Source organism: Agelaius phoeniceus, chromosome Z, assembly GCF_051311805.1.
Source record: "Agelaius phoeniceus isolate bAgePho1 chromosome Z, bAgePho1.hap1, whole genome shotgun sequence".
NCBI classification, from domain to species: domain Eukaryota; kingdom Metazoa; phylum Chordata; class Aves; order Passeriformes; family Icteridae; genus Agelaius; species Agelaius phoeniceus.
This window is the reverse complement of record NC_135303.1, coordinates 49,825,680-49,843,644: the sequence shown is the minus strand read 5'-3', so window position 1 is coordinate 49,843,644 and position 17,965 is coordinate 49,825,680. Positions and strand designations below refer to the sequence as shown.

The 17,965-nt window shown below is 41.1% G+C and overlaps 1 protein-coding gene and 1 long non-coding RNA gene across 2 annotated transcripts; one reads left to right on the top strand and one right to left on the bottom strand.

The window, feature by feature from the left end:
* Positions 1-1,706: 1,706 nt before the first annotated feature.
* Positions 1,707-11,025, top strand: FNTA (farnesyltransferase, CAAX box, subunit alpha). Its single transcript, XM_054652865.2, has 9 exons — positions 1,707-1,870; positions 2,589-2,674; positions 3,224-3,338; positions 4,170-4,274; positions 4,938-5,064; positions 5,406-5,554; positions 7,579-7,641; positions 8,146-8,317; positions 9,863-11,025. Exons 1-9 carry the CDS (start codon positions 1,722-1,724, stop codon positions 9,992-9,994), a joined length of 1,098 nt encoding a protein of 365 aa, XP_054508840.1. The 5' UTR covers positions 1,707-1,721; the 3' UTR covers positions 9,995-11,025.
* A 90-nt stretch (positions 11,026-11,115) lies between these two features.
* Positions 11,116-14,100, bottom strand: LOC129133231 (uncharacterized). Its single transcript, XR_008535928.2, has 2 exons — positions 13,661-14,100; positions 11,116-13,465 (listed from the first exon to the last, which is right to left on the bottom strand). It is a non-coding gene; the product is annotated as an uncharacterized LOC129133231 (long non-coding RNA).
* Positions 14,101-17,965: the final 3,865 nt, after the last annotated feature.

Genomic DNA, 17,965 nt, shown 5'->3' with positions numbered 1-17,965 from the left:
GCAGGGCCAAATCATCACATAGGAATTCTGGACGAAAATGACCAAAAAACCACAACTGTTGCTCAAATAGCAGAGCTAATAAACCAGATTTCTTAAAGATCTGAGTTTCATGGTGCCCTCTATCCATGGAGAGCTGTTGGTATCTAATAAATGTGCAATGCAACTTGTCTTTCCATGGGTTAGGAACAACAGCTTTTCTTTCTGCTCCGTCTCTTACAAAAGGATTTACTGCATTTGAGGTTTCTCTCATTCATATGTACACACTTCCTCTGATCTGTTTTTAATACACTTTGTTTCTTTCTACGCCTGTGTTTGTTCTTCCTCTCTTTTTTTATTATTCTGCACTTTAGAACATTTTTCTTTCTCTTAGGTCTTGCTGGGTATCCTCTCTATCTCTAGATATGCCCATTCCCTCTCTGTTGTATTCATAGCCCTGTTATTCAAAGTAGCCTTTAAGTAAATTTCTCTGGTTTTTATCCTCAACTACAATAGTAATTCCAATGGTAATATCCTTAATTAGTATAGTCTATATTACTGCAACACTCAGAAGCAGCAAACACACTATGCACTCCAAAGAGTCACTGTATGAACATCCTGGCAGGAACAAATGAAGTCCTCAAAATAAAACAGGGCAGAAGAAAAGGCAGGGAGACAAGGAAAACACAGAGTTCAAGTGACTTCCCAAAGGAGACAAAGGTGCTCATTGACACAAGAACCACCTGTGGGCCTGATTCTTCCTTGTCCTGGATCTTGTGTCTCAATTTGCAGCTGTGCATTTATACTCCCTCATTGTCACTGTGGCACCATTCTTCTTTTCATAAAATCACTGTAAAACACATGAAACACACAGCAGCTCAAAATTAAAGACTTTAACCATTTCCACCACATATGGAATGATTTTCCACCTCCCTGAGAATGCCATACAGATGCAGATGTATGCACAGCCCTTGCTACTGCACATGCTCCGCCTTTCTTTAATTCTCTCCATGCTAATGCATCTCAAAATGCCCCAGATTACAAACATCAGCTGCTCTCCCTAATGACTGTCCTCAGCTACTTTGGCCTGCTGACAACAGCACATCAGGGGATCACAGAATCATTTAGGCTGTAAAAGACCTCTGAGATCATCCATCCTGTCAGCTAGACCATGGCCCAGTCTACCCCGGCTGGTCCATATCAATGTCTAATCACCTTTTCTGGGAAGGAATTCCTCCTGATGTCCACCCTGAACCTCTCCTGGTGCAGTATGAGACTGTGTCCTGTCACTGCCTGTGAGCAGAGGCCGATTCCCATGCGGCTACAGTCTCTTTCAGGTACTTTGAAGAGTGACAAGGTCACCCCTGAGCCTCCTTTTCTCCCGGCTAAACACACCCAGCTCCTGCTGTGTCTGCTGCCTTCTCCAATTTCTCCCACTCGTTAAAGGCGGCTGTTTCAACACCTTCTCCAATTTCACTTTTTTGCAATGGCCAAACTCCTCTGCCTTGTCCTGTCAGATCATCTGAGGCTAAGATGGCGCCAGGCGTTGTTTTCCCTCCCCGGAGTGAACCCTCCGTTAGAAAGCCCCGCGAGCGCTTCCCTGGCGGAGGGAGGGAAAGCCGGCAGGCACCTTCCCGGGACGCGGCACACGCGCCCTCCGCGCCAGGGGCGGCGCTGTCGAGCCGCGCCGTCGCTCCGCCCCCGCCTTTGTGGTGCAGCCGGGTCCCGGAAGCGGCAGCGGAGCGATGGCGGCGGACGGGAGGGCGGCGGGAGCGGTGGAGCTGCAGCCGGAGGGGGACGTGGAGGGTGGCAGCAGTAGCGAGCCGGAGGGCGGCTTCGGGCAGCTGCTGGAGGAGGAGGAGGATGGGGAAGATGCGGGCTACGTGCTGTACAGGTACGGCTGCGGCGGCATGGGGCCGGGCCGGGCGGGCACGGCACGGCACGGCACGGCACGGCACGGCACGGCACGGCACGGGAGGCGCGGAGTGGCGGAGCTGGGGCTGGAGGAGTGGGGAGCTTCTGGGAGGGGCAGGGACACCTTTCACTAGATCGAGTTGCTCAAGGCTTTATCTAACATGGCTTTGAACTCTGCTAGAGCTGGTGCATACGCAGCTTCTCTGGGCAGCCTGGTCCAGTGTCTCACCACCTCTACAGTCAAAGAATTTCTTCCCAATGTCTAACCTAAATTTCCCCTCTCTTAGTTTGTACCCATTACTCCTTGTCCCATCATGACAGTTTCTGACGGAAAATCCCTCTCCAGCTTCCCTGTAGGTCCCGTTTAGATACTGGAAGGCTGCTCTGAGGACTTCACATGGCATTCTCTTCTCTAGGCTGCACAGCCCCAACTTTTTCCGTTTGTTTTTAAGGGTGGTCCAGTCCTCTTTTCAACATCGTGGCCCTGCTCTGCTCCCACACCTCCATGTCCTTCTTATGTTGGGGACACCTTTATGTATTTATATGCTGGTCTGTGTTACAGACAATAATGTAGCTAAAATAGTAGGGACTGTTCAGAGCAAGGATGTGTTACTGGACATGTGTTCGTGCATGTCATGGTTTGAGTAGCATTTTGTGCTTTTTAGAAACATTGAAAACACAAAAATATCTATTTACAGGGACAGGAAGGAATGGGCTGATATTGAACCTGTTCCACAAAATGATGGGCCGAATCCTGTTGTTCAGATCATCTACAGTGAAAAATGTAAGTCTTAAATATATTCTGCCCTTAACCATTGTTGAAACAAGACTTCATGTTTTGGATAACATTTTCTAGAGTGATACTGTGAAGAAATTAATTCATTGTGTTACGGTGCTTGTGTGTGGTGTTTTCACCAAGCATCTTTGAAGCTCAATCTTCACCTGAGATGTTAATAGCCAGGGTTCTCCTTTAGAATCCTGTGGCTAAGAGGTAATACAGCAGACAGTATGGTTCATGTCACAAGGCATTTCCAGCCCACAAATGGAAGCAAAACATGAAGTTCTTGCAGCTGGTGAAGTAGTGAGAGTAAGCAGCACAGATCTTTTATGATTGTTTTGGCTGTTATTCTGATGGTGTGCTTCTAACATACTTGTGCAGCTTTGTGGTGTGCTAATATCCTGCACAGGTCTCAGTGGAAAATGCTTTTGGATTGATAGGTATGATTCGTTTTACAGAGGTGTATTTAGAGCACAGAAAGTAGGAAGCAATTTAAAGGATTATTAACCTTACCCCCTGTTCAGGCCATTGGCTAAGATGCTATTCTCTATTTAGTCCGAGATGTCTATGATTACTTCCGGGCTGTTCTGCAGCGGGATGAGAGAAGTGAAAGAGCTTTCAAGTTAACAGCAGATGCCATTGAGTTAAATGCTGCAAACTACACAGTATGGTATGTAATAATCTTGGTATTATTATTTCTGTGGTCATTCAACTGCCTACCTTTTAAGTCTTTAATGTTTTGTTCATTGAATTAAGGCATGCCTAGTTGAATTTACACAGAGGAGTAGAGTACCTTTCCAGTGAGCTTCCAAAGAAAGCCCATGTTCAGTATTTCCCCTGCCTCATGTTAAATCAGTGGTTTTCATTCTTTTGGCTCTAAGGATATTATCAGTCAAGGTCAGGGCTACCCACAAAAAGGACGTTGCTGTTTAAAATTAGATTACTTACCTGTAATGTGTCCATGGCAAAATGCTGAAGATGCCCTCAGTTGACTTTGAGAAGAGGCATAAAAACATGATGGCAAATAATTTATGTATTTACTACTAATAATAAACTACTAATACTTTTTGCATTTTAAAAGATCTGTCAAGTTAGGTAATAAATAAACAGTGAATTTCTGATATTCAGAGTAGGGCATTTTACTCACAAGCTAACAAGTACCTCTTGTACATCTTCATTCCACTAATTTCCATAAAATCAGAAGGTTTGCATTGTTTCAAGCATTGTTTCATGGGTACAGATTAACTTGAACATGATTGTTACAATCTTAGATCATGTGCTGTTGCAACCAGTCATATCCTAGTTCTGTGCTGTTCCATAATTGAAAGCCCTTTAACAGAACTAGATATGTGGTTAAGGATTTTCCATTAGTTTTAGCTTTTTGCACTGTTTTTATCTCAATATTATTTACAAGAACTGTGAACAAAGGTGATTCCATGTTCTTCTCTGTGAATTTTAGGAAAGTCCTTTTGCAATGTTCAAATGCTTGACTTTTATACAGGCATTTCCGGAGAGTCCTCCTGCAGTCTTTGGGAAAGGATCTCCATGAGGAACTTAAGTACATTACAGCTATCATTGAAGATCAGCCAAAGAACTACCAAGTCTGGTAAAATCATGCTTTCTTTCCTGTTCTTAATGTTTTTGCAGATAATACTTGTTTTGTAAATTGTCCAGTCGTGATGGGAGAGTTAAATGGAGTTGCATCATGTCAAAGCTCCTTTCAGATATTTTTTCTAAGCATATAACACGCTAAGCAGGTGTTGTTTTCTTGTAAATTTCAATTTTTAGACTGCCAAAATAAGTCTGACAGGTAAAAAAAAAAGACTTGTGAAAAGGCAGCTGAGAACACACACATAAATTAGTATCTTTTCTTTTATTGTGTTTTGGAGTTTGCCTGCTTGTTGTTGGGTTTTTTCCAAAATTAATAGGAATAGGCGAAAGAGCAGTATTGTTATTGCTAGAGAAATTATGCAGTAGTAGAAAACTTTACTCTGCTGAAGACTTTGACCATAAGTGTGAAACTATGTTGTTTCAGGTGAATATTACTTGTCTAAAATTAGATGATTGGCCATGGTGTATGTGTGGTTAGAATTTTCTATAATATAAATATGTGTCATGCATTTCTCAGAGCCAAGTGAAATGTTCTGGTTAATTTGAAGTATTTAACTAGTGGGGTTTTTTTTCCTAAGTTGTGCACCTGCTATAAGCTGCTGTTATATAGAACACACACTCACCAAAAAAATTTAGACTTTGTTCTTCTCATCATTAGGCATCACAGACGGGTGCTGGTTGAGTGGCTGCAGGATCCATCCCGAGAGCTTGAGTTCATAGCTGACATTCTTAACCAAGATGCCAAAAATTACCATGCCTGGCAACACAGACAATGGGTTATTCAGGTATTGTATCCACAGAACTCTTGATTCTTTAGATAACTTGCATTTTAAACATGTGGCAGAGGTTAGCTATAAACTTTCCTTTTAGGAAATGAGTTCAAAGAATTGGGTTGTTGTCTACGTACTGTTGTGTGTGTGAATTTAATGATGAGCCAATACCACTGCGTACCACTGAGTAGTGTAGCATGTTCCTAGCTCACCTGCAGTATTTTTTTTTTTAACTTTCTGTTGATTTCTTCAAAAAAGGCTCTATCTGATGTTCAGGCAACTTAAGAACAAGAATGTATTTAAAAAAATAAAAAAACTTTTGATTGTGATACTTTCTCTTCCTTCCCTTTCTGTAGGAGTTCAAATTATGGGACAATGAACTAGACTATGTGGACCAGCTTTTGAGAGAAGATGTGAGAAACAACTCTGTTTGGAACCAAAGGCACTTCGTCATTTTCAACACCACTGGCTATGATGACCCAGCAGTCCTAGACAGAGAAGTCCGGTTAGTAATGCTCTTCAGGCTCATATTAAACAGTCTCCATTACATGAAAGCAAAGGAATACTTTCACAGTCCCCGTGGGCTTTGTTTTCTGATTTTTATTCACTTCTGGGACTAACATTCATGGTTAGCAGATCAAGTGTCAGACTGAAGTAAGCTCTGCTTATCCTGAGCAAGCTGCTATCATGAATCGGTTTTCCTGGCCTGCTGTTTATTGTGCAAACAAAACTTTGGGGTTTATGGTGAACTAGTTATTGTAGGACAAGCTACAGAAGATCTGTGACACTGCTGTGCTGTTCATTAGAAAGTTTGGAAAGAGGCACTCTTCAGCTCTGGTGCCTGGAGCACCCCCGCCCTCTTCCTTCTTCCCTGACCTTTGTGTCTGCAGCAAATAAAACTGTGCAACCACCTTTGTTTTTTCTCTTAAATATGTTACCACAGAGGCGTTACCATAATTTCTAATAGGCCCAGCCTTTCTAATGGCACATCCATCCTTGGAGCCACCAGGGACTGTCTCTGATAGACATGGAAGAAGCTTCTAGCAGCTTCTCACAGAAGCCACCCCTGTAGCCACCCTCCGCTACCAAAGAAACAGGCCATGCAAACCCAATACAGTGACATGGTTTGTAGGAAGAGGAGCTGCCTTTTATGAGGAATTTGATGCAGCTGGAAAAATAAACCTTTCAGGAGTATGTGGTTGGAACAAAGAGAACTGCCTCTGTGAGATGGCTAGTTTCCAGGAAAAAGAGTTTTGTGCTCACTGTTTCTAGGTTGCGTGTTTGTAACTGAAGACAAGCTGGGCTTCTAGACGTATTTTACTACCCATGGTAGTAAGAGAAGCCTCTTCATATGGTTTTCACATCTCAGACTGCTGATTAGGGTTGATGTTTATGAGAAGATATTTGTCAAAAGTGAAGAAACAATTAAGGTACTCTGATTTTTAATAGAGTTATTTTTCAGAAGAAAGACTGAATCTCTGAATCTTTTGGTGCATTATTCATAGAGGATCCCAGCCCTCACCATCTTCCATGGTTGTCTTTGCAACCTTCTAGAAGTTTTACTTCTCTTCCAGTTTAAAACCTTCCGGTAGATCGGTGAATCTGAACCATTTCCATGACTTAGACTTTGATATCTTCAACTTTTTATCTCCAGAGTTTAGATTGGACATCCTCTCCTGATCTTGTCAAGATAATTGGGTACCATCTTAAGAACCAGACTGGCTAAGATTAAGATTTCCCAGATGTCACTATAGAACTGCTGGTTTATACCACTATGGTTCATTTATAAACTCGTTCTTTGTCACAGTGACTGCAGAATGTTTTAAAACAGTTACAGTTGTGGGTATTTTTTAGTACTCTTGATATATCAGATACTCCTCTATCTGCAGCCTCTGAAAATCATCAGAATGCTTCGTTATGCTGGGAAAAGCTAGAAGATAAATCTGTTTTGTGTAGATGAAATGTGGCTTTGTGGCTGTATTGGAGGTGCCTTTTGTTGCTTTGCTTTTATAGCAGTTGCCTCACTGTTGCTTTCACAATGCTGCAGAAGGCTGTGTGAGCTGAAAGCTCAAGCTCTGCCTTTCTGTGGGTTTGCTTGAGTGCAGCCTGAGGAAAAAAGTTCTGCAAATAGTCATATTAACATAGCTTATAGTCATATTAACAGAGCTCAGTTACTCCGGCCATTGTCAGCCCCTTGCCATTTATGAGCATCAAGATATAAATTACTCCTTTAGTGTACCAGGAGAGTGTATTATGTTGTTTTCTCAGTGGTTTTGCTAATAATTTTGAGAACTGATTCATTATTGTACAAATTCCAGCAAATTGAATGCTTAAAACATAGTGTCTGCTTCTTTGAGACTCCTGATGATTATATTGTGAGCGATTTTTGATCTACCCAGGTGAGATGATCTACAAAAAGAGTGAAGTATAGGCTAGAGATATGCATTTAGAAGCATCTGAGCACATTCAGGTAATTTCTAACTGCATTGTCATCGGTTGTATTCATGACCCATTACCTTTTTCTTGCAGGTACACTCTTGAGATGATCACAGCAGTGCCACATAATGAGAGTGCTTGGAACTACTTAAAAGGGTGAGGTGTATTTCTCCATGAGACAAAGAATCTGTGGAAGGTGTCTGATGCCTACTTCTTAATTAAAAAGATTTTTTTTTCTTTTTGTTCTAGTGTAGTGTGCTTAAGCAGGCAGGCAAATACTGTCACAAAGGGTTCTTATATTCTAACTTAATTTCTCTGTAACTTTTCACTAAGCTTCTGGCCCTATAGTTCTTGCAGAAGGCCTACAAGTACTTCTCATGCTTTTAAAAACTTGACCTGTAATGTCACTGTGTTAAAAAGCATAGATAGGAAATGATTAACATGCTTTCAGTCTAATTCCTGTTCAGTTGAACAAAAACTATACCAGCTTACTACAACATGAGGCTATACTAGTTCTGCATGCTGCTTACTTTCTGACTTACTTATATCTGCAGCCTGATTTCAAACCTGATCTTCAAGTAACGGAATCATAACAAAAGTGCAGTTATTCACACCAGATTTCCCATAATTATGTGTCAAGCCTATTAACCTCTCTTCTAGGATTCTACAGGATCGTGGTCTTTCTAAATATCCAAATCTGCTGGAAGAACTGTTGAATTTACAGCCCAGTCACAGTTCACCCTATCTGATTGCCTTTCTTGTGGACATATATGAAGATATGCTAGAAAACCAGTGTGATAACAAGGAAGAAACACTGAACAAGGCATTGGAGGTACATTTTGAAAGCTTGGTTTTTCTTCCCAGGGATGCTCCCTATTCCTGTCTGGTTTTATAGCTTGACAAAATGAGATTGATTTTCATAAATAGAACAGGTTAGTTGTTAATCATGAGAAGTCTATGAAAAGTTTAACACAAAAGCCAGACAATTACAAGGATCTCATGAATGTAAATATAAATAATAACTAGCCAGTTATTAAATTACTCTTAAATTTTCTTCATGTGGTGGTGAAGGAAGGTCTCTGATACTACTGCAGAAGAAAGAAGATGTTTGAATAATAGAGGAGTTTTCAATGTTTACTTTATAGCATTAACTCACTCTCTTCTCTGTAGATTAATGAATTTTTCTCAGAATATCCATGTCCAAACAACCTCAGTTGAACTCCCTTGGCCCTTCTCAGCTTTTTCTAAGAAAGTAGACAGAATTAGCTTATGGACAGCAGGCACTGGAGTATCAGTAAGAAATGTCAGGCACCACTTCCTAGAGAGCATAAATTACTTCTGGCAATGTTGTGTATCTCCCAGAGTTTCATACTTGGCTGTTCTTTGTTGCAGTTTGTAGCATAGTTTTTACGAGAACATTTTCCGTTCACTGTGAGACTGACTGGAACTTAATGTTATTAGATCTGCAGTTCCGCCTGGAGTCTTTGTGTTCCAACATTGTTCTTTCTCAGCACTTTTCCATTGTTGTGTTCCAGGACCAATTGTAAACAAGTGCAATTGGCTCCTTTATACTATTTCACTGATTTTGACTCTCTGTTTAGACATCAAAGCTCTTAATTTCTTAACTCCATTTCACTGAGTAAGGCAATGTCATCTGCATAATAAAAAGGGAATTTAGTCTGAACATTTGTAGTGTTCAGACTGTGTAAAATTTACACAGCTTGTCCTGTAAGTAGTATTGATTTCTACTGTGCTGCTTATTCACATCAAAATTTTAAAAAAACCCCAAATATATAGAAGTATAAAAGAAGTATATAAGTAGAAGTATAAAAAACCCAAATACGAAGAGTATACCAGCTCTTAATGTTGCATGAGAGAGGGTTACTGACTTGGAGGGAGAACCTTTTTGGGACAGTCTGCTGAGGAAAAAAACAGAAATAAAAGATCTCCTGTTATTCTGTCAAGAGTATTGAAGATTCAAGACCAGGATGATCTTCCAGTGTTTGGAATTAGGTGGTTTACAGCCTGTTGGATGACTAAAAGACGTTCAAGGTTCTCAGGAAGTATCGTGTGCTCTACTACCAGGTGCATTAGGTTGGCATGGATGATGAGTGGTAGGCATGGGAATGAGTCAAAGGGAACTAGTACAACTGAAATGGGCCTGGAGGGATTTTTGTGCAGTGTCAGATTGGTTGGCTACCAACTGGGGTTGTCCTTATTTTGATGCCATTAAACAGTTACAAATCCCATGAATAAAACAAATGTTGCAGAGGAACATATTTCTAACACTATCTGTAATACAGGTTGTATGCATTTTATAATTAAGGATTGTAAGCTTTTCGGTTTAATACTCCAGTCTTTCGTTTTTCTTTCATAGTTGTGTGAAATTCTGGCTAAAGAAAAAGACACCATCCGAAAAGAGTACTGGAGATACATTGGAAGGTCCCTTAAGAGCAAGCACAGTTCAGGCACTGAACAGAGCAGTACACTGACGGATAAAGAGCAGTAACTGAAGATGCAAGAAAACAGTGTTAAGCTTTCAAGCTGTTCTAAAGCTGTACTAAGTAGGGTCATCAACAAGTCCATTTGTAAGTATTGCAAGGGGAGAGGAGTGCAGACTGCTGTATAGTCCTCAGTTGCTGCTGCTACTGTTGATGGCTCTAGCTGCAGTCAAGAAATGTATTAAGGCTTAATTATTAAAATGTACCAGGTAGAGGTTTTAGTTCCTAACTAAAAATACATAAATGTATATCTATTACATTGACAGTGCTCAGTTAATGGTTGGCCTTGATCTTAGAGGTTTTTTCCAACATAAGTTACTCTACAAGTCTGTGAAGCACTAAAACCATGTCTCATGTTGTGGCTTACCCACTTGTAGTTCCTAACACTGTCTCATGAGTTTGCTGCAGTAGTGACTGCAGGTAACTTAACTATAGGGGATATAGAGTAACCTGATTAGTGCAAGTAGGCACTGCAGGTGTCGCCATGTGTGGGAGCAGCTGTGTAACACTGTCAGCCTATGCTGTTTTATGCAACTAACACCAAGTGTAATTTTGTAATTAAAATAGATAACTTAAAGCATTTGTCTGATTTTTTAATGTGTTTCTTTTGGTCCTTGTAAGTGCATAGTTTGGTTTTTTCAGATGCTAATAGAGGTAAAATATCCCCTTGTATAAGTATTGGATTCTATTGCATTGAGATGTCTTTTGCACTGGAGTATTCTTACCCCAGAAACTTTCAGTACACCTGATATATTCAGTGGAGCCCTGAATTCTTCCCTGCACAGACAGAAAAAATGCTTTGAGGATCCTGGAGAAGGTGTATACCTACATCAGAAAAATGCATCTACCCTGTTTTCAGCAAATGGTTATTGTAAACTGTGTTCTTATGGAGTGTTTGTCTGATATGAAATATTTTATTGGAAACGATCATAGAGGGAACAAACAAGTGCTGGTGTTTATTCCTTAATATGCTGTCTTTCTGACACTAAACATTAAAAGGTGTTAACTGTGATTAAACAATAGTGGAATTTTTTTTTAACACTTGAAATTCTTTAATTCAATGCAGTCTTGACATTCAGAACAACTCACAGGGAGTGGAATTGATATACAAAGCTGTGTAATTTTGTAGTGGTTTTGCTGCTTTCTCAGCAGAAGAGAAAACATTTTTGTGTTTTCTCAAATGAACATTCAAAACAGACATGGACTTCAAACTTTTGGAGATTGGTTAACCTGGAGGGTTCTTTTTTTTTCATTCTTTTTTTTTTACATGTTTGGGGTTTTTTACTATATTTGAAACTCCAGTACAAGGCAAAAAGTGTGTTTCTACCCCTACGAGTTGTTCCTAATTGAAACTGTACTAAATATGGAGTACTGAATAGTCAGGGTGTTCAAGGACTTCAGGATAAAGTAATGTATTTGCCACTATGCGTCAAGAAAGCTCAGAAAGATGAACAGTGAAATACAATCCTTTAAATAAACATCATCAGTGAAGAGGGTACAGAATTTTTCCTGTATCTTTCACAAAATTCAGAGGACACTTGGAATAAAGCAGAGTATTCTTTATAGACACTAGCATAAATTTCAGCAATAAATCATCACAAGGTAAGATTGATGAAGAGTGTCCACAGGGACAGTGTATTTTGGGATGTGATCTCAGTCACTTGTGGGCTGAGGCAAGAGCTTAGATTTAGCCATATAGACTTCCTAGTGGTAAGAATAGGTAGGATTCCTCTGACAAAACCTTTTTAGGGATATGGTCAACCTATGGCCTTCTCATTCTTGAAAATGATGTCTATAAGTAATGAATAAGATTCTAGCAGAGTTGGTTGGGTTTTATACTGGTATCCTAGGTTGACTATATGATGCTTTTATCCCCAATTGTCTTGTTCTGTTTATGCTGATTAATAAGTTTTGCACCTTTAAGACATGTTCCAGTGAGTGATCAGGGGGGAGAGAAGAAGCAGCAGTTTTTGTTTTCAGACACTGCACTCACTCCTCCACATTCCTACTCCTGACTGTTGTCTGCAGAGGGACAGACAGTGGGACAGAGCTCTCCTTTGTTTTAGTTAGTTTAGCTAGCTGAGGCAGAGAAGTTCCCTAGACTGTGGGGTTTTTTCCCTCTTTCTTGGAGCTGTTTAAACCTGCTCTGGACTGAACACCCAGAGGAGCACTGGCAGCTGCTCCTGTGGCCCACTGGGCCAGGCCTGGGCCGCAGCACCTGAGGGACTGATCAGAGACTGAGTGAGCTGAACTGCAACCTGGGGAAGAGACTTTCTCAGTTTGTCATCTCTTTTGGAGCAGCAAGGGGTTTTATTGCTTAATATTGTTTAGGTTTTATTGTTTAATAAACAGTTTTTTTCCACTTTTCTCCAAGGAGGTATTTTCTCCCAAACCAGTTGGGGGAGGGGCCAATTGAATCTGCTTTTCTAGAGGAGCCCCTCTGGGGGTTCTCGCCTGAATTTGCTCTGAACCAGGACAACTGGTTATGCAAGCATAGTGGTACATGGAAAGATAATACCGCTTCTGAGCTCCATTTACCAATAAATAATCAAATACATATTTTTAATAGAAAAAATACCTTGTCTTATCTACATAAGACAAACGTAACCTAACAAATTGTGTAAATCCTAGAGAGAAAATTGTGTCGGACCCTAGAGTTCTGCTTAAACAACAGGAATCAAAAAAAGTCACTCTGTTGAAACAGAAGTGTTCCTTCTTTCAAATGTTTATATTTACTGTCACTTGGATTCCAAGGAAGCTTTCAAATTCTCTTGTAAAGGCACCTCAGTTTTCTGCTGGTCAACCATGTACAAAAATACTGAGCTGTCAGAGCTGGAAAAAGGATGGCTACCCAGCCAGGTTGCAAGTGAAGCCACTAAACCTTGAATTTTAATGCATCTGAGACAAAATGTTTCTGGTGGAAGAAGGATCTTGACAAAATGCACAGAAAAAGGGTCTTAGAGTAGGAAGTTAAGAGATGACTTTAATCTGTAGGCATTGGTACTGACTATCTTTGATCAGGGCAAACATCACAGTTATTTGTCCCAATGGGTTCATCTGTACAAGAAAATTTACTGTTGTTATTGTTGTAATGATGTAACTCTTGTGTACAATTTTATTATTGAAGAGCTGTGTCTAAATGGAAAACTACTGATAAAACTCTCCCTTGTAAATCAGTGTATCTGGAACATTCAGTGGAGTATGGAGCATTAGTAAAGTGTGAAATCATAATCTATGCTTGCTTTCATCAGAAGCCGATATTCTTGCCTTGGTGTAGCCCTGTCTTAATAACCATTATTGACTTCCATCCACCTTTTTGTCTTTGCAACTTCGGTGACAAAACAGTGTATGTCTTTCCTAATCTTTTCAGTACAAAACCACTGCTAGCATAATGTGCTTCTCTCAGATGCTGTCTGGTTGTGCTGAGGCAGACTAGGCGTGCGCCGCTCAGCTGGACCTTCTGTAGTGGCAATATTCTCCTGTAAAGAAGTAGGGAGGTTACATGAAACACTTTCATCGAAGTGCTAGCTGCCAATTCATGCAGTGCCATGGTGATGAGGGACTTACAGAGAGATGGGACACACAAAACTGAGGGTGCACACACTTTAGGTTTCTCTAAGTATGTACCATGATGAGCTACCAGAAGCTTCACCAAATTTAGCTAAAAACCCTACCTCAGGATGCCCTGATGCCTACATCATAATGTCTAATGAAACCGCTTGGGGATAGGACTGTGCTCCACGAGGTGCATGACCATCACTGTCTCTGAAGAAGCACTGACAACCTGCATAGGATTTCAGCCTTGGGGGATTAGAGTCGTGCTGTATGCTGTCGCCCCGCCGAGAAGGTGGACACCGGCCACTAGATGACACTGTGACACGCACCCCCAGGCCCATCGGCGCCGCTGATGCGCAGGAAAGCAGCGGCGTCACCACCTCCTCCGTGCAACATCACCACACCTGCTGATTAAACACGGATGAGCAGCTGCTTGGTAATTCAACACCTAGCGCCATATGAGCATCAAGCACAAGTATTCTGGGAGGGGCTAAATGGTCATCTTCATGTTGGTGTTAATTGGAGAGCAATCTCTCGTTAACAGAAATGATGTTTCCTCTGACACTGGACACCTTGTACAGATTTGGACTCTGTTTAGTGCTGGTGTTCTAAAAATAATGCCATTACTAAACCCCTCTGCTCAGAACTTGGGGTTTGTGGCGCATTTACATCTTTTGGAGACATGCTTCCAATCAGAGTGCTTCACTCATACACCTCCACAAGCTGGAAAGCTTTGGTTCCCTAGAGCTAGCTTGTTATCATAAATTTCTCTGGTCCCTCTGTAATGAAATGCTGGCTATTGCTGGTTGTTTCTGGGAATATAGATTGAAGGACAAGATGACCTACTCCTGCTTCTTGGAACTCAGGGGAGGACTTGGGCCAAACTGAGGAAGCCAAGCATGCTTTTGCAGATCTGAAAGCGATTTCCTTTCTTTCTGGTAAGCAGGACTGAAAACTTTGCTAAAGAAGGTCAAAGACAGACTTCTCTTTCTCATGCACTGGTTTGTCAAAATTGAGTCATATGGGTTGTCACCACAGTGCAGGGATTTTAAGCAAATGAAGAGATGCTTTGTGTCACTTCAGCCAAGCCACCTTGAGCACTCAGAGTGACTCAGGTGCAGCTGCTTGTTCTGTGTGTATGCACTGAGCTCCCAGGACATGCTACCATTACCTCCTCCCACAGCCATTATGCTAGCTCTGGTACCTCTGTCCACACCTGAAACAGTTGGGTGACAGGTATAATGCTGCCATTGCAGTGCCGGTCATGGGCAGTGATCTTATGGCACAGAATACATCTTGTGTGTTTGGGCTTCTCATTCTTTTGGGATTGGGTTGTTTTGGGTAGGTCTATTTCATTATTTGCTTCTTTGGTTTTCTGATGTGCCCTGACTACTGTTCAAGTCATCTCTCCAACAGATCCAAAACCAGCTAAGTGCTTGTGCTGCTACAAAGTAACTTTAGAAGGCGGAAAAGGGGAAAAAAAAGAACTGCTGTACTCCCTTTTCTGCCAAAGCCTGCTTACCAGGATAAGAAGGTGGCAGGTAGATAACCTTCTTTTCTTTCCAGGTGCTTGCACACATCTGCCTCTGTTCTAGCTTGCAGACACACAATTAATATGAGTTTTATTCCCAGTTTTACAGGACAGTGAGAGCACATTATCCTGTACACAATAGCATATGGTGCTCACTGGCTTTTCCGGTTGCCTCTTGCACTAACAGTTTCTCTGCTGCAAAATGAGTCCAAGTGTCTATTTGCAGGTACCTACAGAGCAGGTCTGGAGGGTTCCTGAGCAGTGTTCCAGCATTCTGATACCAGTTTAGTAGTACCACCAATCATCTTGCTAATTTGTTTGAGGTCTAACCTGCAAAGATCCTGCATTGAGCTGAAGACTACAATAAAAGGGAGTATTTACATGGGCAACTGAAAACCAGAAACACCTGGTTTTAGAAACAAATTTTCAAAATATCAATTTTCAAATTATTCCTTAACTGAAAATTTTAAAATTTGTAAAGTGAGAATAGAAAACTGCTTGGCTTCTGACATTCAGAGGAAAATATGTGAGGAGACAGGCAAGACTTAGTTAACTGCTGGAAGGCATGTCTGGATAAAACCCCAAAAGCTGGATGAGACCTGTTTGTCATTTAGTGGTGCCCCAGACATAGCTAAGTTGCATTTGGAACTCAAATTTTCTCCAGTTTCATTGCAGGAAGAAGGGGAAAATGAGGGATGACTGGAAAAGGGCAAGCCAAAATCACTAGTCATGCATCTCTAACAACAGCTAAGAATATTACAGCAAATCATTTCAGTAGAGGTGCCTGCTGCAGAACCAGACAGAGGCACCTGGCACACACAGCAATTTTGTGCATTTCAAGTAAAAGCAGTCTTTTCCCTCCAGGTTAACTGTATTGAGTTTCTCATTTCTTTTTTTAAGTGCTAATACACTGTCAGATACATGCTTGTCTGAGCCATGCAGGCTAAAATTTCTAGGGAGAGCAGAAGAAGAGAATGATGAGATATAACCTGTTTTACTGCAGGATTGCTACTTAGCAGCTATGGCCAAGACAAAACCCACATAAACCTGGTTTTTATATCCCACAATGCTGGCTTTCAGCTGTCACTTTATAGTACAGGCTTTTTCCAGCAGAAATTACATATGTTTGAAAACTCCTGGTGTACTGAGAGATGCCCCTTATTCCAACATGTGCTAGTAGTCTTTGACACTGTGGGAGTTTCAACTTGCTTTCTGTTCCTCAGCACTGTGCCTGCAAAGCAGACACAAGCAGTGCAGGCAAACGCCTCCCCAGGCATTGCCATGCTGCACTTAACCTGGATAGTCCTGGAGCTGATGAGATTTTGCAGTGAGTTCTAGAGTGCCCCTTTGCTCACAAGGGTCCTCATGGAAAAGGAGCCAGCCATGAAGGCCTCCTCAAGTCTGAGGCCAATTTTGGAGACTGGCATTGTATCACCTCACCATAGCATCTCACACACCACATGATTTCAGCAAGTGAATTGCAAAGTCTAGGCATAAGGTACCAATCTTGAATTGTACTGAAACAGAGGCATACAGATCCAAAGATTAACCACCAAGTTTTGCAAAGAGTAGCTTGTCTCCTGTATGTCAGTATCCAGTGCTTATAAAATAGGCACAGATCTCCACTCAAAAAGGTCAAAGAGAATCACTCAGTGATTTAAATTCCTTTTGAATAAGGGAATTCCTTATAAATAAGTGCAGGTGTTGATTAGAAAGAGAGAGGGGATAGGAAGAAAAGGGCCAAAAAAACCCCAGAGGGTAATGAAAACTTAGCTCATAGCCTAAACCAGTATTGCAGCATGGCCTCTGAGAAATAAGTGCAAAAAACACATCTGGGCAGCAGAGGAGTTTTTATGATGATGAGCAGATAATTTTTTAATTGCTTCCTCCTGTTCACAGAAAAAAGGCTTTGTAAGTACACAGGATACATCCCTGATATCTCCTCCTTTTGGGAACAGTGCTTGGGACACTGTGTTTCTCATTCATTCACACGAATTAAGTCAAAATGGCAACATTTGTGGTTATCAAGTAGAGGATTATTGTTTTGTTCAGCGCTAACCTCCAAAGGAACAGCAAAAGTAATTTCAAGAAAGGATAAATTCTTTTTTTCTTTGTCCTCTTCTAGAGCTGGAATCTGGAGAATTTTTAAAAGCTATTTCTATTTCCTAGTGTGCTGTGACTTTAGGTCCTGTAAGAACAGTGTGCCTACTGGAGCCATGCCATTACAAGGGTATGTGATCTGCAATCACACACCCTTGTAATGGAGTTATTTGCAGTTTGGAGTATTTCTGTAAAAGGACAGAATGATTTGATGAATTTTCAGTGTTTGTTTTGGCTCAAATTCTTCATAAAGGTTTGGTCAGAAAAGTCAAAGAGAAGGAGTTAGCTGGGGCACTTTAAACTTTATATCAACATCTGGTATCTTAACTAGCATCAAAAACTGACTACAGAGAAGATGAAAGCTCACAGTATTGAAGGACCAATCTGGGGTAACCTCTGAATGTAGAGAAGATAAACAAGGCAATTCCTCATTTTGCTGAAGTCCAGACACACTTGCTGAGGGAAGGAAAAGAGCAGCAGTATATTAGAATTCCATGCAGCGCCTGCACACATATGTCTGGCTGTGTACAAGTACCCACCAGCTTAACCTCTTAATACCACCTGCCCAACTAGCAAAAGGATTCTGGGATCATGCAAAATCTGTTACAGAGGGCTTGGGAGTGGCAGTGATTTCAGGGTATGTGTAGGTGAATATGGGGATACCACTCATGCCATGATGATTTTCTGCCTTTTCTTTTATATACCTTTAATGTATCCTCAGTGCTCTTAATATGCATACTTGTAATTCCTTAATTACATTATTCTATTAGGTATTCTATTAGGCCAGGACATC

What these genes read in the sequence shown, in the direction of transcription:
- FNTA (XM_054652865.2), top strand. Translation starts at nt 1,722, where the DNA reads ATGGCGGCGGACGGGAGGGCGGCGGGAGCGGTGGAGCTGCAGCCGGAG. An exon ending in GCGGGCTACGTGCTGTACAG is followed by an intron (nt 1,871 to 2,588) that starts GTACGGCTGCGG and finishes ATCTATTTACAG; the next exon opens with GGACAGGAAGGAATGGGCTG. An exon ending in CCAAAGAACTACCAAGTCTG is followed by an intron (nt 4,275 to 4,937) that starts GTAAAATCATGC and finishes TCTCATCATTAG; the next exon opens with GCATCACAGACGGGTGCTGG.